Source organism: Anopheles nili, chromosome 2 (genome assembly GCF_943737925.1).
Source record: "Anopheles nili chromosome 2, idAnoNiliSN_F5_01, whole genome shotgun sequence".
Taxonomy (NCBI): Eukaryota; Metazoa; Arthropoda; class Insecta; order Diptera; family Culicidae; genus Anopheles; species Anopheles nili.
In genome coordinates this window covers 39,177,193-39,202,259 of record NC_071291.1, presented here as the reverse complement: position 1 = coordinate 39,202,259, position 25,067 = coordinate 39,177,193, and the positions used below count along the sequence as shown (strand labels likewise).

General features: G+C 48.6%; 2 protein-coding genes across 2 annotated transcripts; both read right to left on the bottom strand.

The window, feature by feature from the left end:
• Positions 1 to 787: 787 nt before the first annotated feature.
• Positions 788 to 2,193, bottom strand: LOC128720178 (uncharacterized). The gene is made up of 3 exons (XM_053813832.1): positions 2,006 to 2,193; positions 1,297 to 1,380; positions 788 to 1,204 (listed from the first exon to the last, which is right to left on the bottom strand). Exons 1-3 carry the CDS (start codon positions 2,049 to 2,051, stop codon positions 1,041 to 1,043), a joined length of 294 nt encoding a protein of 97 aa, XP_053669807.1. The 5' UTR covers positions 2,052 to 2,193; the 3' UTR covers positions 788 to 1,040.
• A 450-nt stretch (positions 2,194 to 2,643) lies between these two features.
• LOC128730788 (dynein axonemal heavy chain 3) lies at positions 2,644 to 15,815 on the bottom strand. Its single transcript, XM_053823867.1, has 14 exons — positions 15,108 to 15,815; positions 14,077 to 15,038; positions 13,817 to 14,001; positions 13,485 to 13,750; positions 12,195 to 13,415; positions 10,828 to 12,117; positions 10,209 to 10,762; positions 9,941 to 10,145; positions 7,133 to 9,866; positions 6,936 to 7,065; positions 4,336 to 6,867; positions 3,929 to 4,268; positions 3,221 to 3,844; positions 2,644 to 2,946 (listed from the first exon to the last, which is right to left on the bottom strand). The coding sequence occupies exons 1-14, from the start codon at positions 15,765 to 15,767 to the stop codon at positions 2,644 to 2,646; spliced, it is 12,006 nt and encodes a 4,001-aa protein (XP_053679842.1). The 5' UTR covers positions 15,768 to 15,815.
• Positions 15,816 to 25,067: the final 9,252 nt, after the last annotated feature.

The window sequence follows — 25,067 nt, the reverse complement described above, 5'->3', positions numbered from 1 at the left end:
ACGAAACGAATGAGAGCAATAACTGGACGAGTTGGTCGTGTAGTAACTAAATGAAAACGGCTTCAATTGGGCGGTACACCTTCGGCTCAGTGTGCCTGTCAATCAAACGGTTCTGTGCAGCAACACAAGTGTCGTAGAATGAAACAACAAATCTGAAGTGGCTCAACATCCCCCAAACGAACATCCCCGATCATCACGGTTGATAGCGATGCGTTGGGGATCCAGTGCGCGTCGACGGTGATTGAACGCGAACATTTAAATTAGGAAAAGGGGGTAAATGAATTAGGTAAATTTATCCAAATCGTTAGCTACCCCTTCGGCTGCTCGCAGCGGCCATGGCCGTGGCCGTGGGGATTAAAGCGGCAAGGGTGCAGCAGCTTGCGGTTTGCAGTTTGTTGCTGAAATTGGTGAGCTCTTGAAAATTTATGAACCATCGACCTCGAAGCCGAACCGAACGTCAGCGAACTGCGCCATCGAGTCCCGCCGGCGGATGGGTTGTTTTCGATCGTTCACAGGTTTCGAGATGCCCGGGGAAATGGGCCGATTGATTTTTCCTTCTACCGGCTAACCACCGTCGAGGCCTTTTCCTTAATCGAACATGAGCGTCTGCTTTTGGTCGGAATTGTTCTAGAGCGTGGTGCTGGTGGTGCTTTCTAAACAACACGCTCGCTGGTCACGCGATCTCAAGTGTGTCTTTGCATTCGAGTACACACATGGTGTGACGAATCGGAAGCATGGAAAATGAAACCGTTTCCTTCATTATTGACGAGCCAAGGTGCGGTTAGAGTTCGAATGGTGTAAAACAAAAAAATCAATCGGAAGTTTATTTACTCATCGTACACATAAATGGCTGGGTGGGTGTCTTACGATCTACGGGAAGGATTCATTCTCTACACCTGGAAAGAGCGGGTTTCGTGGGAACTTAGGGCACTTTTCAGCGTCTCCAAAGAGTTGTACATGGTGATGCGCGGAATGGAGAGACAGAGAGAGAGAGAGAGAGAGAGAGAAGGAATCAACGGGAACTGCACGCGCGCGTACTGTTAGGACATGTACTCGTCCTGCATTGCCGGTGTGTACGAGGTGACGTTCTCGATCGGTGCGTTGAGGACAACCTTACGGAATATCAGATACGCTATGCCGCCTAAGAGCAGATTTCCTATGGCCACTATCGCGATGATGGCCCAGGCCGGTATCCCTGGTCCACCTGCAACGCAAACGGATCAACGGTCAAGGCGCAGTGAGTGAAGTGGCCACATTTTGTGGTCGAAGCATTTGCCCCTTACGAAGGTTACTTACGCTTAAAGTTTCGGTTGATGGTACGGCGACCTCGGAGAATCTTTCGTCGGGCCTCCGTCTCATCCAGGCACATGCTCAGGACAACTGTGAATAACACGGGGCAATGGGAAGAAACGATTTCGGTTGAATAAATAATCGCTATGTACACCCAACGCGATTCATGAATGTTAGATATCGTCCCACTTAACGTTTGGTTTGACACATTTTACACAGTATGTGTAAGCCAGCTGATATGGGCCGTTTTCCAGCTCACGGTTTGCTCAGTATTAGGCAACAAGAAAACAATCCATATTTTGCATAATTCACGCGCAGTAACACACGAAGGTCGAACAAGTGGCTGCTCTGGCATGTTAAGTTTGCACTTCGACGGAAATCGACACTTACGGAGCTTGTTTTACGGCCGATAAAACCATCCATTGGAGGGTCAGTACGAGCGAAAGATCTCGCACGTACGATAAGCCTCCTCCCAAAGCAAGATGTTATCATGATCGTGTATGTGAAATGAAAAAAAAATCAGGCTAACACAAAAAAAAACACATCCGTTACAAACACATTACGCGGCGTTCGAAATCGTGCCACTAACGATGACCTCGGGTACGTTAATCAGACGTTCCAGGAAATATTCTAGCGATGATTCACAGGCCCACGCTCACACAGGTGACTCGCCATAGCTTCTCCCGGTGACGCAGCAGCCCTCTTGTGTAATTACCTAGCATGAGGGTGAAGTACACCGCTTTATGTTTCATGAAATGCATCTTTCCAGCTCGGGCTCGATACGGCTTTTGCACGCACAACTTTCACTTGCGAACCACGCGAATGCACCACAGGTTTGGATGGATTTTCTTTGCCAAATATAGGCGTCTTCCGTCAATCCTTTAGCAAACGTTTCTCACTGGCTCGAATGTTTGACGTACAATAAGACCTGTTCGTTGGCGACGGTTACACCCAAACGCGTTCTTATCGCGTGAAGTGAACGATTGGCAAACGTGGGGGCTAGCGTACGCGTACGCGATAAGATATCGAGCTGCCTAGTTTGTCTGGACCTCATGGATTCTCGCTATGGAGCATACTTCATCGTTTAACGGCCGCTTACCTTCCAGTAACGGCGAAACAGATAAGATAGCATCTGCTGGAGAGCTTTTCAAAAACGGGGTAAAAAAGAAACGAATGCACTCCCGATGAAACGACTACAGATTTATTTTCGGTTTTTGCTAACGTTGGTTATGCTATAGTGCGGCACAAAAAACAGTCACACGTGGAAAAAAGCCCCCAATACGAGGGATTATAAAATATAGGTGAGAAAATTGAGCTGTTTTGAGTTGGTTCTGGCAGCAGGATTTGCTCTCATCAATCATCCAACTGGCAGAGACATGCCGTTCCTCGAAGAACCCAATGCTCCTGGGGCTTGTCGGTGTCCAGCTCGAGAAACATGACAAAGTTCGTCGAGTGACCCGTAGTGGAAAGGATTCCACGACGCGCGCTGGTTTTGTAGATCGGACAGTCGTAACGGTTGCGGAGTTGGCCGCTTTTTTCAGTCTTCAAAATCGGTGCCATCGAAACGATCGGCAACGTGTCATAAAGGATGCGCGACAAAGGCTCGTCCATGAGCATCGTGCTTCGATTCCACCGGGCGCCTTCTAAGTAGAGACCCTACGAAAAAAGAGAAATCAAGCGATGAATACATCTTTTAAGTTGAATGAAACTGTAGAACCTTTGCTATCTGAACTGTGGCTGAAATTTCAAAGAATACATCGCTCCAGCAGCATGTACTTACGTCGAATAATACGTAGTCAACGTAGTGGCGTCGTTTGTCCTTTGTGTAAAGCAGCGTTAAATACATGGTTAGGTTAGGTGGATATTTTTCAACAAAGTCGAGGTATCATCTGTTTCAAAGTGTCAGTCGAAATGAAGTCTTCTCACTTACCTTTACGAAAGTAGTCACTTCTGAGGACTCCTTCACCTCGTCGTCGGACTCGAACTGCGTCACCTCAAAGTTCATCACTAAATCATCAATGCGCAGGTTGAACTTGCGCGAATGATTCTGCATGATGCCGGTCAGGAAGGACTGCGTAAAATAGAACCCACTCATCCAGTAGACGTTCGGTTCACCCTCATCGATCCAGCGCTGAAAGAACGCTAGCCGCTGCACGAAATCATTCACGTAGCTGCCGAGAGGTTTCAGCGAGGGGTAGCTTTTTGAAAGCCACGCCTTGGGAACTCGGGATATTTTCATCGCACGGTAGATATTCTCCAGCTCCGGTATCATACTGATCTGACCCTTGATGGCACGCTGCACATCCACCAGACTGATGTGTATGTACTCGAGCAACCGGTTGAACCGTGTCAGCTCCTGCCGCAGCACCGTATTCATGGAATTATCGTACTCGATCGGGAAGAGCTCGGCGACGGCTTCCACGTCGTACAGGTTGGGCAGCTTTTTGGCAATCTCGGAGCACAGCACCAACACTGGATCATCCTTTTGCTCTGTATCGGATGTGGCAGTACCGGCGAACAGGTGCGTTTGAGTGAGCAGAACTCGATTTAGCAGCTAGAACGAGTAAAGCCGGATAAATGGTTGCTAGCACAATGGCCTCTACAGTTGCAGTTGGCCCCAACAGTGCGATATCCTTACCGATGACGTTTCCTCGATGTTACGTGTAATGTCTGCATTCTCATGCAACCCGAACACCTCAGGATGGGCGATCAGCGGCATTGTGGAGATGTACGAAAGTGCTTCTGTTTTTGTAGGACGCTCCGGCACCAAATACCGCCCGGATTCCGTCAACTGGAAACGGTCGACATCGATTGTGTCTGGGTTGTAGATGCGGTTTAACAGAGCCATCAGCAGACGACGATCCTTATCGTCCGTAACACGCCCACCGTAATTGCACTCGCCGGTAAGGTATATGTGACCCTCGAAGGGAATCTTTTGATATTGATTTATAAACATCTTCAGCTGCATGAGCGAAATTCTACGGAGCAAATGTTGAGAATTTGGTAACCGTGTAGTAAGATACGTTCAATTGCATGCATACTTACTTCAAGTCAGACTCGTTGAACTCGTACGGGATGTTCCAACCGAGCGGACCGAACTTGCATCGCTCTTGCACGACGGCATGGAAGAAAACCAGCGAAAAGACACCACGCAGCCACATTTTCGATAGCTCACCGTCGAATGCATCCGTATAAAAGGTATTGTTGGAAAGTGGATCGGTGGAAAAACTTCGAGTCATGTTGTTCTTCACGCCTTTCGGGGCTTCGTTAGTCATTTTTACGCTGTTCTGCAGAATGGACACCGGGAACCGTTTGCTGGGATAGGACGTACACCAGAGCCGATACTTGGGATGGACAGATTCGTACAGACTGGAATCCATACAGATCTTCTCCAGCTCGTCCATGTACGATTCGGCCACGTGACAGTTCTGCAAAACGACCCAGTAGCCCATCTTGATCGCATCCAGGATTGTTCGCGTAGCCTTCGGACCTTGGCCTTGTCCGAGCGAGATCACACGACAATCGTCACTCATGTAGTGCGAGTTTGCGAATGTCAAAATGTTGTCCATAGGGTCCGAACCGGGCGAGAGCATGAAAATAAGCGGAGACCGTGGGGAGCTATCACGGTACGACGTTTCCAGATTGAATTGTGGAGGTTCCACGTACGGCTGGCCAATATTTTGTACTATGAACCGTTGCAATCCCGGTACCACCTTGTCTGGTCGCAAGCATTTCAGCACAATCAACTTAATGATGTTGTCCTGCTGGTCAAACGGCTCTGGCAGTGATTGCGTATCCGGATCGTTTAGGTCGTTGTATGCTCTCCACTGGTCAATGTGTTTCATCAATGACTGTGGAAGTTCTTTGAGCGATGGAAGTGATCCTGCCCGCACTATTTCCGACCAGCACTTGTCCGTGAGCCATTCGGGAGCCGGATTGGGATACGGGTTATCCAGCGCAAGCCCACCCGTCAGCAGGAACGATAGTTCGGCATCATCAATGTCTCCTCGGCCTCGCATGATGCCGAGGCAAAGCACGAACGAAAACATAAGCTTATCCTTCTCGAACAACGAGCGGCAAACGTTATTGTAGATAGCCATGGTGAAATAGTCGGTTAGGTGTTTCAAACGCTGCTCAAGATCATCCGATTTGGGTGAGTTGATGATGGCCTGCACGAATATATGCAGAAACCAGGTCAGGTTGAACTGGTACATCGGATCGATGTTGGCCAACTCAGCCGTACAGAAAAAGATCACAGCCGAGTGGCGGGCCACAGGGATGTACTGCTGTCTAGCGGCATCAATTTCTGCCTCTGTCGCAACAGCAATGATCTGCTTCGCTAGGATCTCCTCCGAGAGCTGCTTGCTGGAGGTGAGAATGTCGATCGCGTTCTCATCATCCAGGATGTTGCCCTCGGAGGTCGAGAGAACCTGCAGAATCTTGGCTTCGGCATTGTAGAGCGCTTCCTGGTTCTGAGCAGACTCGATAATGAGGGATTCCTTTTTCTCTTGCAAATCCGGTCGCTCCTGGATGATCACCGTGCCGAGCAGCTGCGATCGTAGACCCTGCTCGGTGATCATGAAATTCATCAGCGTTACCATGACGGCTGTTTCCGGGAGATAGTGCGGGTTGCGCAGATTAGTCGTGATGTAGAACCTAAAATTGTCATTGTACTCGATCATGGCGTCTCCGAATTTGATATTATACGATCCCCGTAGATAGATAATGTTCTTTTCCAGGATCGTGTTGAATCCGGAATCAATATTCTCGCCCACGTTCTCCAGCAATACCGGGTATCCGTTGATGATTGCATTCTCAACCACGCGCATGTAGTTGGTCTCCATCTGCTGGATGATCTTCAAGTTGTTGGCTTTTTCCATGTTCTTAACCCATTTGTTCGCCTGCCCCTCAGGATCAATCATCAGTGGCCAACGACGTGCGTGCTTTAGAATGATGCCGTTTTCCACCGAAAAGTTATCCGTCGGCAGGCCCCAGTTAGACCAGCTACGGATAAGCAGCGGGTTGCCGAGGGTTGTGAGCAGCGAAAAGTTTTCTGAACAAGGTATGTGCCGGGACAGGGCTTCCGAGTTCCACTCTTGCACAATCGCCGAACGGAACTCGGTCGAGAAGCAACCAAGATAAGCGACACAACCTGCCGCCAGTAGCACATCTCCCACGACGTTGCTCAGCGATTGGTGCAGGTTTGTGGCGCACTCCGACCAACGGCGTTTTTCTCCACCCAAGCCACCGATAAGTTGCTCAGCTCGTATGAGTTTCTTCTCGCAACTGTCGATCTCGTCCTCTAGCCGTTTCTTTTCGCGAGACTTTTCGGCAAAGAAATCGTTCAGTTTCTGCAGCTTGTCAAGAATTTCCTGCAGCTCCGCTCGCTTCGAGTTGAGCTTTTCCATCTGCATCGCCAGTTCCGCTTCGGCCTCAGCCAGGGCAATCTTTTTCGGTGCGACAATCTTCGCCACACGATCGTAGATTTCCATAGCGCGAACCCATCGGCAAAGGCCTTCGCAGGCCATCGAGATGTTCTTGATTTTCTCCGGCACAAACTCACGATCGGCAATGTACCTGCAATGGAATTTGTTGAGTGTAACTTAAGTAAATGCTTCCAGCATAAACAGACGTTATGAGCGTACACTTCGCGTATTTTTTTCATGACCGGTATGGGAATGTTGTCTTTGTCGAAGGTTTTCAAGCTGTCCAGAAACTTAAGATCACCCAACATCTTCTGTGAGGGTCCCCAGTAGTCCTCCACCAAATGGCCATCTAAAATGAAACGGAATGGCACGTTACACCACGCGTTAAACTATTCCACATACGATCTGTCACTCACTTGGATCAGGTTTCCTATCCGGTTTGATGCCCCGAATAACGCACACGGCCTCCAGCACAAGTTTCACGCCCGAGGGTGGGTTTTTCATGGACTTCACCACGGTAATGTCCGCTGGTTTGAGCGTATCCAAAGCGGAAAGGGCAGCTTCCAGTGCCGGTACCGCTTCCTGTAGATCACTCTCGCAATCGTCCTTGATCGCTTGCGCCGATGCGGCCGCCTCATTAGCCGCCGTTTCGTCCGCTCCGACGATTTCCTTCTTCTTTTCAGCCTCCGCCGTTTCTCGTTCGATGTTCACCATAATTTTCTCCGTTTCGTCCGACGTTTGCTTCAGCATCGGTTGCAAATCCTTCAGCTGGTCCTGCATGACCGACACTTGCCCGGCGGCAAAATCCAACTTTTCCAAACCGGTTGTATAGCGATCGCGTTGGGTGATGGTGTCGGAGTACTTTTTGTGGTACAAATCCTTGAACGATCGCAACATCTCCAGGTAGGACGTCGGTGTGACGTAATTGCGCCGACCTTGCTCGAGGAAAAACCGTTGCGAGCTTTCCACGACACTTTCGTTAAATACAAGCACACAATCGATAAGCTTTCGCTCCAGCGCTGTCAGCTGGCGTGTTTTTGGATCCTTGTCCTCCACACTCTCGACAATCTCGACGCTCGACGATTCGTGAGAGGACAGCCTTTCCTGGCTGGTGACGAGATCCATCGAGCGAATGAAAAACTCGGCCACCTTCTGCAACGCATCGTCCGGCCAAGCCGTAAACCAATCGATTGTGCAGCAGTTGATAAGCGAGGGGTAGATTCGCAGCCGCTTCTTGAAAGAGTCTCCGATCGGTGAAAAGGCCAACGCAATGTGGAGATTTTCGCGCACACGCTCAACGAAGAAATTGTACAGTGACAGTGCGGTCAGATCGATCGGTTTGTTCGTAGCCTGGACGATGGTTTGCATTTGCTCCAGGATCACTGCCTTCTCCTCGGCTTGGAATAGATTGGGCAGGTCGGCCGTGTTGAGCAGCGAGTTGATGTCCTCGACGAAAGCTTCCTCTTTCGCCTGTGAGTCGTTAAACAGGAAAACGGTTCGTTTGCCTTCGCACCCCGCGTTCATTAGCAGCTTTTTCATGTCTTCGCGCCATTCGTTCAACGTGTAGCTGCGCGTTACTTCCACCTGAAACACGCTTGAATCGCTCATGCTGGACGCCAGCTTTACGGCACTTCGTCGTCCGGATCCTCCGAGACCGACCAGCAGCAGATGACCACGCGGCATCTGCAGCACACGTGACACACGGGAGATGTGCTCGATCGCAAACCGGAACAGTACCAAATTCATGGGCGATTTGGAGCGCTCGTTGTACTCGGTTAAATAAAAATTGACGTTTTTCTCCAGCTGCTCCCAGTTGTCGACTTCGTCGTATATCCGTGTCACTGCCGCGGGTTCCATGTAGTTGCCGAAGAGCAGATCCCGGATATGCTTATCGGATACCTTTTGGCCCGATTCGAGACGATCGCCAAACGCTTGCTCTAGCTTCAAGCGCAAATTCGACACACACGAGTCATCCACCAAGCGCAGCAGCTTGAGTTTATCGTCATCATCGATCAACCGATCGTGAAACACGCGGTACGTTTCGTGTACCCAAAGGCGCACAAGTTTTTCCTGATCTGGCAGCTTCTTTGCAGGCACCAGCACGATGCCTTGATACACGCGAGAAACGTCGCGCAGAGAAAAAAGGTAGTGCGATTTGGCAGGTGTCGGAAGGAAGTTCTCGATCGCGCCCCGATAAACCGCAATCGAGGCTTGGCTGAGAAGCTTGCTGAGGCGGGCCACCGGCTCCGGGAATCCTTTGGCAAAATGCCAGTCCCCGATGGAGGAAAATATGCGCATCAGCGTGGTGTCCTCGAATGAATCCACCGACAGCACGAACATGTGCCGGTAAAGCCGTTGTGGAATAAAATTGCTTCCACCGATCGGTCCCATCGCAGCGATGAGCAGCAGATCGATCAACTCAATTTTAGACGTATCTCGCAGATCCGACCATACACGGTGATCGAGCCAGGTGCGAACGAGCTCTAGTGGTGGCTGAGACCCATAGTCATCTCGAGCCGGCATAGCGAGATCGTCGATGAAGTTGACGCACTCTTTCCCAACTGGCGGCCCATAAACGCCCTTACGCCTCCGATCCAACTTGCCCATGATCGTGTCCTGCACCTGCGCAGCCGTACTTCGTGCCGAGCAGTTGATAATGTTCGATATGAATTTCGCTTTCGGTAGCTCTCGAATGTAGTTCGAGATCGTGGCACTTTTACCTGTTCCGGTCGGACCAGCGAGCAACAGCGGAATGCCACTGCGCACGCACAGATTGGTCCAGTAGAGAATGTAGCCGGTTTCTTTGGTGGGTATCATGAGCTCGGACACTATGCAGGATTCAGGCAGGACGAGTTCCTCTGTCGTTTGCCAAGGCCACCAATTTTCGTGCTCATCGAACCGGTAATCCATGAAGTTCATCTTTTCCGGATACATCTGGCCTCGGTTTAGCGAGAAATGTTTCGGTTTGGGGTGATCCTCGTTACCACCGTACAGTATCTTGCGCAGCAAAGGGTCGATCATCTTGCGCCCCTCATTGCTAACTGACGAAAAGTAGCCCCATGCGTACGAGAACAAGAACGCTTGCTGGAATTGTACTTGCGTATAGTTGTGCATACGGGTGCAAAAGATTGAGAAAAACTTTGAGAACATCTGAAACGGATATTGTGAAAAAATAACATATGTTAAAAGCTGCTTTGTAAGTTGCCATCGTGCTGCCAGCTTACCGAGTAGCATTGCATTTCTGAAACGGGTAGCACGGTTTTAACCATTTTCAAAATTTTCAGCGACGGAGGTATCAACCATTCCACTAGCTGCTCAAATACGCCGATGTTTATTTCGGAAACACCTTTCTCTTCCAACACAAGCAGGAATGATTTGTGCAGCACTACCCAACCGAGCTGATGTGGTTCCATGTAGATCATGCCACATCTAGAAATAAGCCGGGTTGCGATTTGTTAGGAATTTTAGCATGAGTCTACAACACACGCCTACCTGGAAACGGTGGCCGGGGAAGCTTGCTCCAGATCTACGGGTTCGAAAACGAGATTCATCAGCTTGGTCATTTGAATGATTTCACCAGACATCAAGCACAGCTTGCGGTTGTCGTCTAGCACGGTATTTAAATTCTCAATCCACACTGCGTCGACCGGCCCATCGAAGATGATCCACTGCCGTTCGAGGCTCGTCGTGTTGACCATCTCGCGGAAGGTGTTCGCCAGCACGCCATCGGACCATTCATGGGAGGCAGGATCAAAACTACCGTACAGCTGACCCATGGAGACCGACTTCGGGTTGATGATGCGATACTGCACTCCTTGCTCGTCACTCTTTGGTCCCTTTTCGAGCCGTAGCTCACGCAGAGTTTCGGCCAACACTTGATAGGCCGTCGTTTTGCCTCCCATCGAGTCACCGACAATCATAAGGCCGTGGCGCACGAGAAGCATCTCGTAGATTTGCATGATTTTGTCGATGTACCAGGCCGTCGGTTGAAGCTTCCGTTTGACTAATTTCACGAGCAATATCCTTACGATATCTTCTCTAGCGGGCTAAAACGATGAGACAAAAAGCATGAAGGTGGATGTTTAAACCTTATTGCTGAGCGCTTACTCACCGGAGGTAAATCAACGCCTGGAAACAAATCTTTGTAGATGCCCTCAAACAGCGGAATGTCCTGTTGAAGAAATTTCGGCAGGTTCACATCAATAATAGCACGCAGCACTATTTGATCCTCCGGTAGGTGCGGTTGGGCACGCCGTAAAGCCCCGGCTGCCATCAGAACAGACTTTACCGCTCGCATTCCGTAGTCATAGTGAAACTGCGAGGATAACTGTTCCGAGCAGAGCTTGTACGTGTGCACGATCTTTTGCGCCAGCACGCGTGCATTGTCGAATCCGTTTGAGTAGAGTGTGATCTCTCCGATCATGGCATAGTCCGGTACCATCATAGCAACAGTGCGGAACAACACCTTCAAGTTATCGGGCAGTTCCGTTCGACCGGCATACCCAGGGTTCATCGTAATGAAGATGTTACACGTGGGATCGATTCGCAGGTGCGTATCCTCAAACACAAACTTCACCACTTTCTGTGCGATGGCGTGTTGAATGGTGAGAATTTGTTGCGCGACAACCGATAGCACCTCTAGCTCGATTCGATTGAACTCATCGAAGCACGCCCATGATCCGGACTGAGCGAGGCCCTTGAAGAATTTACCCAACGCCTTGTAATCTAGCCCATCGGAGCAGTTGAAGACGACACATTTCTTCGCCACAGCTTTTGCGAGATCTTTGCACGTTTCCGTTTTACCCGTTCCAGCAGGGCCCTCTGGAGCGCCGCCCAAGTTTAACTTGAACGCTCCCATCAGCGTGCGGAAGCAGCGATCCGTAAGTGGCGTCGTAACGAGCCGTCCCGTATTGCCGAGATATTCCATGCCGTACTTCAAGTCCGTAGTAACCATGCTGACCCCGACGTAGCTCTGCTTATCATCGTCATCTATGCGCCAGTAGTAACGCAGCTGTGAGAACCAGTTGAAATCACCGACATCACTGATCTGCTTCTCCACCAGCAGGTTTACGATGTCTCGAGCGTGAACATCGACGACGATCAGGGCTTCGATCGTGATGGTCGCTCCTGCGCTCAGATTTCCACGAACGAGATCTACCAGCTCCGCTATCTGACTGCTGCACGTGTTGGCAAACTGCTTCAGTTCACCTGCTTTGATGGCTTCTTCGGCTTCCTCGGTCCACTTGAGACATGACACCACCTGCACAGCTTGCCCTGGCCAGTTGATCACCCACACTTTACGCGGATCGTTCGGGTAACGCTCGTACGATTGCCAGATTTGTTCTTTCACGCTTTCCAGCATCACCGTTTCAACCTCTTTTAACCACTTCTCTACCAAACCCTACTCAAGAAAGGAAAAGGAATGTGGGTTACCGTTGCGTTGGGGAAGGATTAGCAACAACGTGTGCATTTACTTACATTGGCCAGATTCGGGTTAACCTTTCGAACACACGGTATTACTTCCTGCTCGGCAGAGATGATGGCCACTATCTCCATCTGCTGGTCGAACTGAAGCGAATGGATGCCCTCGAAGCACTTCTTCAGATGTGGCTGTACGCGCAGTGGGTCCTTTGTCTCAGACAAAATCTCTAGCAGCTCGTCGTTGGAGAGGAAGAAGAAGCGTGCGAAGAACAGCCGTTTCTTCTCGAGATACATATTCAGACCCTTCTGAATCTCCTCCAGATCGGTGTATGCCTTACGGAGCGTGTTCAAGAGCTCTGGGTAATCTGTCGCCTGGATTACGTGCGCATCGGCCGTAGTGTGCTTCATGATCTTGCGGAATACACGATCGACAGCCTTAAAGTGACGGCCCTCGGTCGGCATCTGGCGCAGGATGTCCTCGGAGCTGAAGATCGGCTCCAGGTACATCCAGGTCGCCTGCACCTGTAGCCAGGTGTCGATAATGTCTTGCATGGAGATGAGCTTGTCTTCCCAGTTGTTTGCCTTCGTGCCGAGCGCAGCAATATACGGCGAGCCTCGCATCGCCTGCGCCTTCAGGATGTGATCATCGAGCAGCGTTTGGATCTCGTCGACGGAGGAAAGGATGTACATATCGCTGTCTCGGTACGGTATGCAAACGAACATCACCTCGGTCCACTCTTCCTGCATGTTCACCAGCTGAATGTTTAGCTCGTACTCTTTGCCGGCAGCGTTGGAGATCTCTTCCAGGCGCTGCTGTATCTTGACGATATCGATCTCCACCATTTGGCTGAGCGAATTGTGCTCTTCGGGGTTCACTTCTTGGCCCAGTTCTTCCGAGATCTGCTTCCAATGGCGATCACATAGTCCCTGGCGACAGATCGACTCCAGTATGGGCAGGTACACCTTGAACTTCTCCACTTTCATCCGTATCTGTTCGGCTACTCGTTTTGCCTGCGGGCTACCGGTGAGCTCTTTCAGCAGCAGCGAAATGGCCAGATACATCTCCTCCACGGCATTACGTATGACGTCCGCATCCAAATCTTTGAAGGGACCAAAGTACCACACCTCGTGGCAGGTATCAAATTTGTATGCCGTGTGCCAGAGCTTCTCTATCGGACCCATTTTCTCAATCATTTCGTTCAGCGACGGGAAGAAGGATAGATCGATCTGGAGTAGATTTTCGTTCGTATTGATTTCTTTTGCCTCTCTGCTGCAGTCCTGGAAGATTAAAACCACGTAAGCATATTTTAGTGGTGGATTGAGCACATACATGTGTACACTAATTACCTCTAAAATTTTCATCAACCCATCAACCGTGTCCACTTTCTCGCGCAGGTCATCCAGCGAGAGCATTTCGCGAATTTCTCGCGTACGAAAGTGGTCCATTTTCTTTTTCTCCGTCATGAGATACTGCTCGAACTTGACTCTGCGTTCGCGCAGTGACGTCTCAAGGTTTTCTCGCACCACAGATAGGCGAGCCCCACTAAGATCGAGCACCTTTTCTAGCTCCTTCGGCCACAGGAACAACCGCGAGTTCAGGTTGATATCCTCCTCTGCGAATGATAGAAACAACAAGCGGCGTATTACACACATGGCTAACGCATTGGCATGCTACATACGGTCGAGGATCGCGTGAGTGAGCAGGAAAATGACCCTCTGAGCCACTTGCTTAATTTCGGACGTCAGCTGATACATGCGTTCCTCCCGACAGTGGGTGAGGTAGTTTTGTAAAGCAACAACTTCGGGGGTTTCCTTAGGTCTCTCTCCAGCGTGCAGCGACATATCCTCGAACTCATCGCAAATTCTGTTGGAACGTAGGAAACGAAAAGTGTTAAATAGGTTGAGCAAGTGCGTGGATTCAAAACCAAAAACGCGTCACCTTCTATTCTCGACCTGATTCAGCGTGATGAAGTAATTGATCACAAAGTTTCTCAGATCATTGACTAGCTTCTCGAGGACCTTGTTCAGTCTACTGTTATCGAGCATGAACAGGTTGAGTGGGATAAAATCACGCAAATAATAGATTCCGTTCAACAAGTCGGTGAACTTTTGCACCAATTCTCTGAATATATCCAATGGAGGCAGCTCGGGCTGCGAAAAAATGCCCTCGGTGATCAGCTTCATCTTGTTAGCCAACACCGGAAAGTAGTACTCGTACATCGGGTAAAGATAAACGGTCGGTCCAGTTTGGTTGGCGATCACTATCTTCTTGACGCGCTGGTATAGCTTCTCCATATCGTCGTTGGTTTCGTGGATGAAGTGCAGATAGCCCAGCTGCTTTTCGTCCTGTGTGAGATAGTACTCGAGCCGTGGTATCTTATAGCCCACCTTCAGGATCTTCACGAAGTAGCTCTTGAACAGATCGGGCAGTTCCTCCATGTACGGGTAGATAATGATCTTGCCGCTGCTCTTCACAATGAACGACGTCCTTCGCTCATCGCAGTTCGTCAGTGGAAAATCGTCCGACTCCGACATCAGAATGTCTGGATCGTCATCGTCCACTTGGTACAGTGAGAGGTCACTTTTTTCGGTAGTTTTCTCGATATCCGTATGGTGTTGGCCCACCACCGAGACGGTCAGCGTCATGAAGGGTTTTTTCTTCACCTTCGGTTCATTGCCCGCGATGTCTCCCTCCCGGTAGACTTCTAGCGCTTCCACCAGATGGTCGAGACTTTTCTTGATCATATCTTGCAAATGGTACGAAGTAAGCGCGTGAATACAGTTGAAGAAAATAGCTCCCCGTCCTCCGTGCGTGGAGTTTCGTGGCACCAGATCCTTCCAGTATCTGCGCATGACGTCCACCAGATCCGCGACACGGGGCATCCAGTCGTTGATCAATATCTGACAAAATAGATTGACATGTAAGGTTTTAAGCAAGTGGCCAAGAGCAGTAAAATGCTAATTTGTTACGTCTCTAGTTATGCGGCAGCTGCTGTGAATCTTCTCGGTGATCTTATCGGCGTGCATCGGAATGTCGGTGTTGTAGAACTTAGACGAATCCACTACCAACAGGTTACTGTACAGCTTGTGCCAAAGCATATTGATAGCCTGCAGAACGGGATGGTTGATCATCAGCACTTCCTCCAGCCGGTTCTTTGCCAGCTGAACAGAACATTTCCAAGGCACCGGCGCTACCATGGTGGCAATCGGAAACTCGGGTGGTTCGATAGCCAGCCTCAGTCGCGCACGTTCCATTTCCGAGCGCAAAATGTATCGCAAAAAGGCGCGTTTCACATGATAGCGATAGTCTTCCTGAAGATCCATCAGCAAGATGATGAAGAAAACGGCCTGATCGCGCGAGACACCGTGATCGGTTTCAAACAAATAATCCATCAGTATCACCTCGGGGTAAATGTTTGGCCAAAGCTGTTCCTCTTCTAGTATGAACTTGTACGCTTGCCTGAGGTAGCTGGTTCGTTTATCCACGAGTGGTAAGATTTTTTTTATCAAATGCGATGGATAGTAGTCGATTTTTCGCACATCTAGCTGATCCAGCGCGTTAAGTGTGCGTTGCTTCATCGCATCATCAAAGAAGTACATCGCTTGTAGAAAGCTGTGCTCGTATCGCATCAATATTTTATGCTTCTGCTCGTCGGGATGGACCGGTAATAGAGCTTGGAGATATTTTAGCTTCCTACGAAAGAAGATTCCATGACTAAGGGTGGGAGTTTGCAAAGGAAAAATAAAACCCTTACATGCTTTCCGCATCTTTCAGCTTTTTGATGAACTGTTCGTTGGAAAGTCGCTTCTTTTTCACCTTAACTTGGTACACATTCTTGCTTTTTGACGTGCACTGTGAAGAAACGAAAATTGTTTTGATTGTGAACATTTGATTGTGAATGTTATGCAAATTCAATTTATCCTACAAATTGAGGCTTTCTCTCGAGTTCTTCCTTCTCTCGACGCCTCTTCTCCGCCTCCCGGATACTTTTCGCGATCATCTTGTCCAGGTGTTTCTGAATGCGTCCTAGAGCTTCCTCGTTCTCTTCAGGAGTACGATAAGCAAATTCATCGAATTGGAACTTTTGTTGACGCTTTTTCCTCCAAAGGGCAGGTAGCTTCCGGTTTCCTGGATCGGTTGCACGACCATAGCGTCGAAAAAATTCATTTCCTCTAAGCACCGGTTTGGTGAGAGCTAGATCGTGGAATATCTTCAAACGGAACCGTTTAAACGCGTCTATCATTTGATCGGTACCATCCTTCTCTTGCGGTTGTTGGGAGCGCCTTTCTAGACTTGCGTTTTTCTGGCATGATAGAATTTTCGATGCTGATGGACGTAGTGCAACCTCCGCTGGAAGAAAGGTAATGCTTTCCGAAGGTGAAAGGATCGATTCGGCTGTGCCGTCGCCACGCGGACAACGATGCAGACTGTAGTCCTTGGTAAAGCAGCTCGATTTCGTGGAATGAATTTTCCCTACAAACATGCAATGATCAAACATACATGATGCATTATTCAATAAGGTGCAGTGTTCAGAAAGCCTTACCAATTTGCTCTTGTATAAACGTTCGGGCTGGGTCCAGCGGAAGTTCGTCCTTTCCATGAATGAACTTGTAAAAAGGGACATCTTCGATGTGCCTCTTAACTTTAGGTTTCGGTTTTTTTGCTCTCCTCATTCCGCTTTTCCGCTGCAAGAAGTGAGAAACAAAGTACTTTTTGAAAACTGCAAGAAACCGTCCGTATGAATTGAAGGCAGCCTACTAGACTGAAAACTTGTGTGTTTTATTTACTTTCCGTAAACGAAAATGGCCAGAAAGCCAGTTGCCGAGGGAATCGTTACCATTCGCAACCGTTCGGTTGTTGGTCACGTGTGACCACCTGTTGTTTGGTGTTGTTGGTAAACAGTGCGCGATGTTGGATGGGTATAGAACTTTTTTTTTGTGTATTTTTAAAGAGACTTTGAGCCAGCTTGGCTACATTCGCCTCTAAAAATGGGTATAGAACTGTTTGTAGCAACAGGCACCTGTTGTATTATATATGATTTTTTTTAGAAGCTTCAATTGATCGAAAACAAATAGCAACAGGTGTTTTAAGGATGCAATTTTGTTGCGATAGTGATATACGAACCAATAATACATTTGGTAAAGGGAAATAGGCAAAATTTTAGCATGGGCTGTAATTCTGTTGTTTATTCAATGAAGAATAAAATTTCACAACTTTTCTGGTAGAGAAAAAAACTGTTTTATAATGGGCGCTATTTAAAGATTCAAACTAAAACTCATTTCAAAAAGATTAAAGAGATTGATTTTAAGATATTGAAATAACAAATTGAATAATTTAGCTAGCTTTCAAGGATTGATTTGAATGTAAACATATATCGTGTTAAACTGTAACAGGTAAAATTAAAAAAACCATTTTTGACCAAAACTCATATTGCATTTACCTAGAAGTGCAATTATAGCTGCGTGTAGTTCACCACATGTTCATGAATGAATTTTTACGACTCTATTGAGTTCATCCAGTAGCGTCATCTATAGGATACTATGATTGGTTTGGGTCTCGGCTTTGAGTAAATTGAATACAGTGCTATGAATAAGTGTTTCACGTTCGCTTTTTTAATCTAAGTAATTTAGAATGGTGAATTCAAATCATGAAAGTAATGAAATTGTCATATTTTCATATTTACTTGAAATTGATGGTATGCGAGTTGTTTGGTCATGATTCAAGCACAGGTCTAGAGAACACCAACACCAAGCTTATACCATTTACATAAGTCAGTGCTCATTGCTATTTAGTTCACATTATCATCAAGATGAGTATTATTATACCATGCATACGGAGAATTTTTAAGGATAGCATTAAAATAACAAACACACACACACACACACACAAAATACAAAGAAAAAAAAATAGAAAATAAACTATATGTTCTAATTTTAAAGGTATAAGTAGTTATTATATCACATTCATCAGATCTTAGCCTGCGTTTGTTACCATGTTTTTACGTTTAGTATTTAAAAAACACCTCCACTGGAAGTCTTTAAGCCAGGTAAACGGCGTATCTAGGGATTCGAAAAAAAACTTCAATGCCATTGAATGCAATCCACGACTTAGGGAACGGAATTTTTATTACTTTCCCCCGGGGATGGACTCGAGCCATAACTTACGAGACATAATCCGCCCAGTCTCGTGGAGCAACAGAAAAAAAAAGAAATGTTTTCTCGTCACCCGATGGACGGTACCCGGTAAGTATCAATTAGTGCGAGAGTATTTCGTGCAACTAATCAACATCGGGGAAGTTCTCGGTTCAAATGGGATCCCCTCGTTGTTAGCGAATGGCGGGCCTTCGCATATCCGAGCATCAATGGCGTCCGTGGACTCAGCTGTCCAGCAGTACCTCCCGTGCGTCGGACACTTCTTCCCGGCGCTATTAGCAGTCATTTACGTATCTCCTGGGACTTAGGGCATGATTGGGCCACCCGGCACGACTGGCGCCCGAGCGCGACACTCCCTGTTTTATCGAGGGGATTACCCACCGACTCGGCAGGACGAACGTCGGCCCGGGCCATTCTGGTGCTGCCCCACGCGGTGGCTGAAAAACGTCGGAAGTAATTTTCGTGCCTGAAGGCATAATTAAACTTGCGAGCGCAAGGGGTTCATGTCACCCGGATTAGATCGCGGGGTGTTTCGGTGCGTTTGGTTCGACCCGACAAATGCTTCGTTTTAAATTACTGCGATTCTACAGGGCGATAGCGATTTGCTGCGCCAGAGATGAATCATGGCAGCTTTGAATGTAGAGGAGGGAAACATGTTTGAAGTAATTTTGAAACTCGCAAACACTTGTTGAGCACTGGTTGGGGATGGTAAGAGGTTGGGACGTTATTTAATTTCAGACAAATTAATTGCCTCGTACTCGCGCGTAAATAAAAGAACATAATAATACAGAGTATGAATAATTTCATGGAAAATGAACACGACAAACTGCAGTACGAGAGTTTAATTTGGGGCACCATATTGCATACTCTCAGGCGCACTGCAGAAGCGCCGCATACTTTGATTGGAAATCAAATAAATGAAAAATCGAGCCACTTTTTGTTTGAACGCATCGAAAGCAAACAAACTCAAAACTGTGGATGTGCATTGTGCAAAAACAAAAAAAAAAAAACAAAATGAAACCCGTAGCTAGTGTGGGTAACTGAAAATTAAATCAGTTGACATTGACCCCGAGCGCTAGAGGCAGACGTTGGCTAATATTTGCGACGGAGTGCAGCCAGCGCAGAACTAGGCTCTGTTTGATCGGCACCAAGCATTTGTCGCACTGACCCTGCTGCGGGATACCGTTTTCGATGAAATACGGTGCAAAAAACACTACCCCAACGGAAACGGTACCGGTCCGGACGGCTAGTTCCGGTAATTGCTTTGTCTAGCGTTAAGAGTCAATGGCGGCAATTTGCTCAGCTGGAAATGGCTCGCAACAATTAGACGAACGAGCGGAAGCACCGCATAATGATGTCCACCCGGTAATGGTGGGTGATTTCGGTCGAATCTGCGAAATACGGTCGCACAGTCGCTGGGCTCTAATCCCTCGCTCGCTCGGCACAGGTGTCGCGGTCTAGGAATTTCGGGGAAAATCGCAGGCACCCCGCAGACATCGCGAAAAAGCCCCAGTTGCTGACGCATAATGTGGCCACATTGCCACCCAGCAGGAAATGCAGACGTGTCGTGAGGACGATACGAGCGATGGCAGAACCATCGGCAGGATGCGCCGCGCTGCTGTCCGAGGAATTAATTAAATGAGCAATTTACACATTGCCGTTTATTTATTGTGTAAAAGCGCCCGATAATGGATCCACGAATTGACCCTGCCACCCTGCTTTTGGACGATGCAGGCCAAGCACGGGTAGAGCCGGTGAGCACGTGCATGCGTGTGTGTGTGTGTGTGTACGTGCGATAAAATAATAAACAACATTTTCAATTCGATCGAAAAAAACAGAAGGTGAAAAATCCAACGAACAGCAACGGAACGCAGCAAATCGTCAGCATATTTTGCCGACGCTGGCAGCGCCTGCTACAGATGCGCCTGGAGAGATTGTTTTTATACTCTTTCTCTTTCACTCACCTGCTGTCTCGCTTTGTCTCTCACCCCGTTGCAAATGGCGGAAATCAACCAATATTTACCGAAGCAGACACAGCTCGGTGACGCCGGAATGGTTTTATTTACGGAATGCACTTCCCCAATGCCCCAACGGATTTCACTCTTCTCGGGATTGCGATTCACAGAATGATTATAGGATGAAGTTCGAGAGAGAGAGAGAGGGAGAGACAAAAAAAAAAGAAACGAATAGGCATTCAATCGGCAGCGTAACGGTGTGGCGAAAAATCCGATAATAATCAATAATGAATGGTTTCGATTTGTCTCGGGTTGGGAGCGGCGTCCCGTGCGGTTGCAAGTGGGTTGGGGAGAATTATCGCTGCAGCAAAAAAAATAGAAAACACAAAAAAATGGGATTTAAGCGAAGATTTATTCCCGAAGCGAAGGATACCTCGCCAGTTGGGTGGACCGTGTTTGCTCATGCGAGCGGCTTGTTTGCGGAATAATTGCTCAGATAATGATAAAAATGAAAACAAAATGCGTGCTGGCAGGCACACATACAACGTCACACCCTTGCCATCCGCACGTTTATTATGGTTAATTACGTATTTAAATGTAACAGCTTACCAGCGTATTTAAATGTAACAGTTAACCGCAGCCACGTTGCCCGTTTTGCTTCCGAGTCCTTTAACCGGGCCCTCGATTGCGTCCGTTTTGCTGGCATTTTGAAGCGTTGGATTTCAAAAAAAAAAAGAAAGAGAGTGTTTCACCACAATTTAAGGCGAACATGCACGGTCTACTTAAGAACGTCAAGGGATGCTTTCGAAGTGCGGTGGTTGATCCTGCAACCGACCGTTGTTGAGCGTCGTTCATTGTCGTGCTTGTGCGGTTCCGGTTCCACTGTAATGGAGTCAGCATTAAACCCATGCTTGATAGGAAGGGGAAGGAACCACTTGCCAAGACAGTATACACACACACACACACATACACTTGAATGGCAACCCATCGAGGAGCTGGCTGGGTGTGAAGTCCTTCTTCGGTGAGTGTCTTCATCAATCATTCCGGCGGGTTTCAGCCCATGGGTTCCGGGCGCTCGGTACGACACCTCCGTGCGTGCTGGCACCGTCCCTGGGCTGCTATTAAATGCAAATTAATTATCCAACAATTAATGTAAACACCACTTGTTGGGATCGGGAGGCACGCGGGTCGGCCGCACCGGGATGGGCTAATCCGGGCGTGGCCAACGTCGGATGGTTGCTTGCATGCATTCGAGCTTCCGGTCGATTTCCTTCAAGCATGGTCCCCGTTCCGGAACGAGATCCCCGTCGAGAGCCATGCAATCTCGAGCCCCTGCTGTAGAGTGTTCTGGCTTTTTTTTGTACGTTTGTGAGCTCGGTACGGTGGCAGTCCCTGCTTTCCCATCGGTCCCATCAGCCACACAGCTGCACACCGAATGGTGTCAATTTTTGCGACACTATGAATTTTAAATGTGCCACTTCCGCATATCCGCATTAACACCGGTCGATGGGGTGGTGGGTTTTGAGTCTTGAGGACCATCTTGGGCGGAGGTTGTTGCGAAAACCCGGTGATGGAGGCAAACCTCGTCTACCAAGGCTACCAAGGACAATAGCGATGGAGACGCCCGGTACCGGTAATGGCAGCTCTCATCTAATTCCGATTCAACCGCAAACTTGCGCAACGCAACGACCACGACCAATGCAGTACAGTGCACTATGGGTACGGATGCACCACCGGAAGCAAACAATTTCGTTGCGGATCGAAAAGGATGTGGCTCGATGGCTGAATGAAGCACAGTCATAGCTAGCAGTGGGCGAAGCAGAGCGGCAAAACAACATCCACCGCATTAAGAGTTACATCCCACGCAGCAGAACCGGCATCTGTATGTTTTCTTCCTTTTTTTTATCACCATCGAGTCCTTAGGAGTGTGGTGCCCAGAGCTTTCTTTTCTCAGCGCACAGACACTTTCGTGACAGATCAAAGAGATGCGCTCTTGCCCGCGGATTGCGTTTGCCCGGCGTGAAAGCTGCACTTTGACGCAGATTTGCCAGCGTTTCAGCGAAGCTAAACTCGGTTTGCTCATTATATTTTAATGGACCGCGCAACGCAAAGGCACCGGAAGCGTAGTGACAGCGAGCCGGGGATGGATTTTGTCGGCTTCCAAGCGCGGATAAGCGAGTGATCCGTGATGGTGGTTAGATGTAAGTAAATTTTTCATTTAGCTCAACATTACGACACTCGCCTTGCTCGTGGCGACGTTCTTCATCGCTGCGTTTGCCGTAAGGGTGGGCAAATAATTTGGAACGTTTCCACAAATTGGAATTCCACTTGAATAATTCGCTCCAAATAAAACGCTAGCAAACGAGCGGTTACGTGACTCTTTGCTTCGTGCTACGCTCTTTTTAATTACGTTTTTAATTCCCTGCCGATGGTGGATGGTGGTTGAAACAGGATCGTCCCCTGCTCGCGCAGAAAGAAACTCCACACCAGCGAACCCATAGTAGGCTAATATCTTTAATATCGTTTTAATATTTCCACAGGGTGCCGAAAAATCAACACCTGCTTCGATGGCCCACCTTGACACAGTTTCTGACGTTTCTCTTCTTTCTCGTGTGTGCGTGCGTGTGTGTGTGTGTGTGTGTAAGCGACAAAAGAAAAGAAAGAACAGAACATAAACCCGGCAGAATGAGAACAAGAGAGAAGCTCAAACGATGCCTGACCGTGCCGTGCCGTCCCATGTTTTAAACCAAACTAAACCGTTCCTGGCCAGCGTTGTGCTGGTGGCGTTCGCGTGGCCGTCGTGCTGCGCTTCCGCCCGGTCCGAAGGGGGCCATTATTGTGCAAATTGTGGCACATTAAGCGGCCCTTCGAGGTCAGCGGACCGACCCGATCGGGTGCGCATCCTGCCAGAGCGAACGCGTACGATGCCGGGGCGCGTGAGCAGGACGAAAGATGGCGCCGCCAGAAGAAGGCTTATTGTAGTAATAGGCACACCAGAAACAAACACTTTTCCACGGCTCAGCTCAGCCGCCGAGACGGTGAAAAACGGTGCCCCGTCGATGGTGCGGCCCGTCGAGGGTGAATAAATTTGCATAATGAAGAAGACGCGACAATATCGCACCGCGGGCGGTTTTTTGCAAGGGCGCGCGTGGAGGGTTTTTTCGCCGCCGCTCGGGAGTTTTTCGCTTCGATCGTCCACCAGGACGGGGCTTGTTAGTTTGCGGCCGGTTGGAGGCGGCTGGTCGGTTGTGAGCCATTGCGGGGCTCGTCCTCGTCGGTATCGGAGCTCGGTTTCTCGTTAAATTAAATCACTTTGAAGTGTGGTATCCAAAGTGTCACGATGCCAGCCACGATGGAGCCTTTGAGGCGCATCCGCACTCCGGTGAGAACCGGCCGGGTGGGTGGGTGAGTGGGAAGGGGTTTTTTCTTCCACCCTCGCTACTACCCACGCTTTCGTGAAGGGCCGGCTCAATTTTACGCCACCTTTTTTCCCGCAGTGGATGATATCAATTTCGTGACGCACCGGCTCAAGACGGCACGTGGAACGACGCCGCTTTCAAGGCGAAGCGATCGCGAAAGTTATTTAGCAAATTTAAGAAAGGGTGCGCACCAAAACGTGTGAGTGAGAGGGCGGGTGTAAGAGCGCATCGAGATAGGAAAAGAGAGAGCGATAGAGAGAGAGATTAGTAAGCTGCCTGCACGTGCACGTGATGGGAAACACAGGAAAACCTCAAGATAAGTCAAAATCCCGTCGGCTCGGGGGCTACGAGCGAGCGGAACGGAGCAAGCATACCGGTGCCTATTTTGGGTATCGTTCACCGACGTAATTGAAACCACCATGAGCCCTGGGAAGAAGATGCGAAGCTTGGCCTGGAAAAGCTCCATCATGGGGGCGAGTCGGCACAGAGCAAAACGAAAGTATTTTTAAACCGGTGACTACATCCAATTGACACAATAAGCCATCTCTTAGCCTGATCCATTGCGTGCAGGCAACATGAACATGCTGCAGATCAGATTAGAACAGGTTGTTTGTACGGTTGAATGAAAGAAAGAGCTTCTTTTTTCAATTCACATGGCTCTGGAACGATAGCATAAGGTAGATAAGAGATCCATTAGGAGATGCTGATAGAGCGAAGAGAAGCTTTCTTGTTGTTTATCACTGTTTGTTTATTTTTGGTTTAAACGGGATTGTTGAACCCGTTTTAAATACGCACATAATCGCTCTCTCAATAAATTAAATCTTTTAAAGTAAAATATGGTGTATATGATGAAGAAAAAAAAACCCATCCAACAGTACGCAACCTTAAGTGGTGCAGTACGCAGCTGTGGTTTTTACAGGACGCAACATCAAAGGCTTGCTAGAACGGAATGCAATATAAGAAGAATTTAAGCACAAAATAACAACAAAACAAACATGCTTTCAAAGGCCCAGTACTTCGCTCGGGAACCGCGTAACGTGCGCTATACTACCGTTTACTTCGTCAACTGCCTCCACATCAATCGGTCCTGCACCACTAATGGTAGTAACACATTACGGTGGCATTTCTTACTCATCACGGGCTCGACATCTCACCGGTGGTTTTTACTTCGCTTCATCTAGCTGCATAGAACACTGGACTGCGTTACTCAACCGCACAAAGAGCGAATGAAGAGCGCACGGGGCGCAGTACGTTAAAAGAAGTCATTTTCCGTCCGGCTGCAATCGACTGTTTTTTGCAGAACTCCTGCCAAGCTCCCTTTACGGCTACGATCGGCTGCGTGCTTTGGGCATCTTTCCGACCGGAGCGGTCCCTGATCCGCTCGGGAAACCTCTGGTCGGAAG

Excerpts from the sequence above, each read along its gene's own strand:
- LOC128730788 (XM_053823867.1), bottom strand. The coding sequence starts at position 15,767 with ATGCGATACGAGCACAGCTTTCTACAAGCGATGTACTTCTTTGATGAT. Across the intron at positions 13,751-13,816 it reads CACTCACGCGATCCTCGACC|AGGAGGATATCAACCTGAAC; the intron begins GTATGTAGCATG and ends TATCATTCGCAG. Across the intron at positions 6,868-6,935 it reads ATGAAAAAAATACGCGAAGT|GTACATTGCCGATCGTGAGT; the intron begins GTACGCTCATAA and ends ATTCCATTGCAG.
- LOC128720178 (XM_053813832.1), bottom strand. The coding sequence starts at position 2,051 with ATGCATTTCATGAAACATAAAGCGGTGTACTTCACCCTCATGCTAG. Across the intron at positions 1,381-2,005 it reads GTACTTCACCCTCATGCTAG|TTGTCCTGAGCATGTGCCTG; the intron begins GTAATTACACAA and ends TGTTATTCACAG. Across the intron at positions 1,205-1,296 it reads CATCAACCGAAACTTTAAGC|GTGGACCAGGGATACCGGCC; the intron begins GTAAGTAACCTT and ends TTTGCGTTGCAG.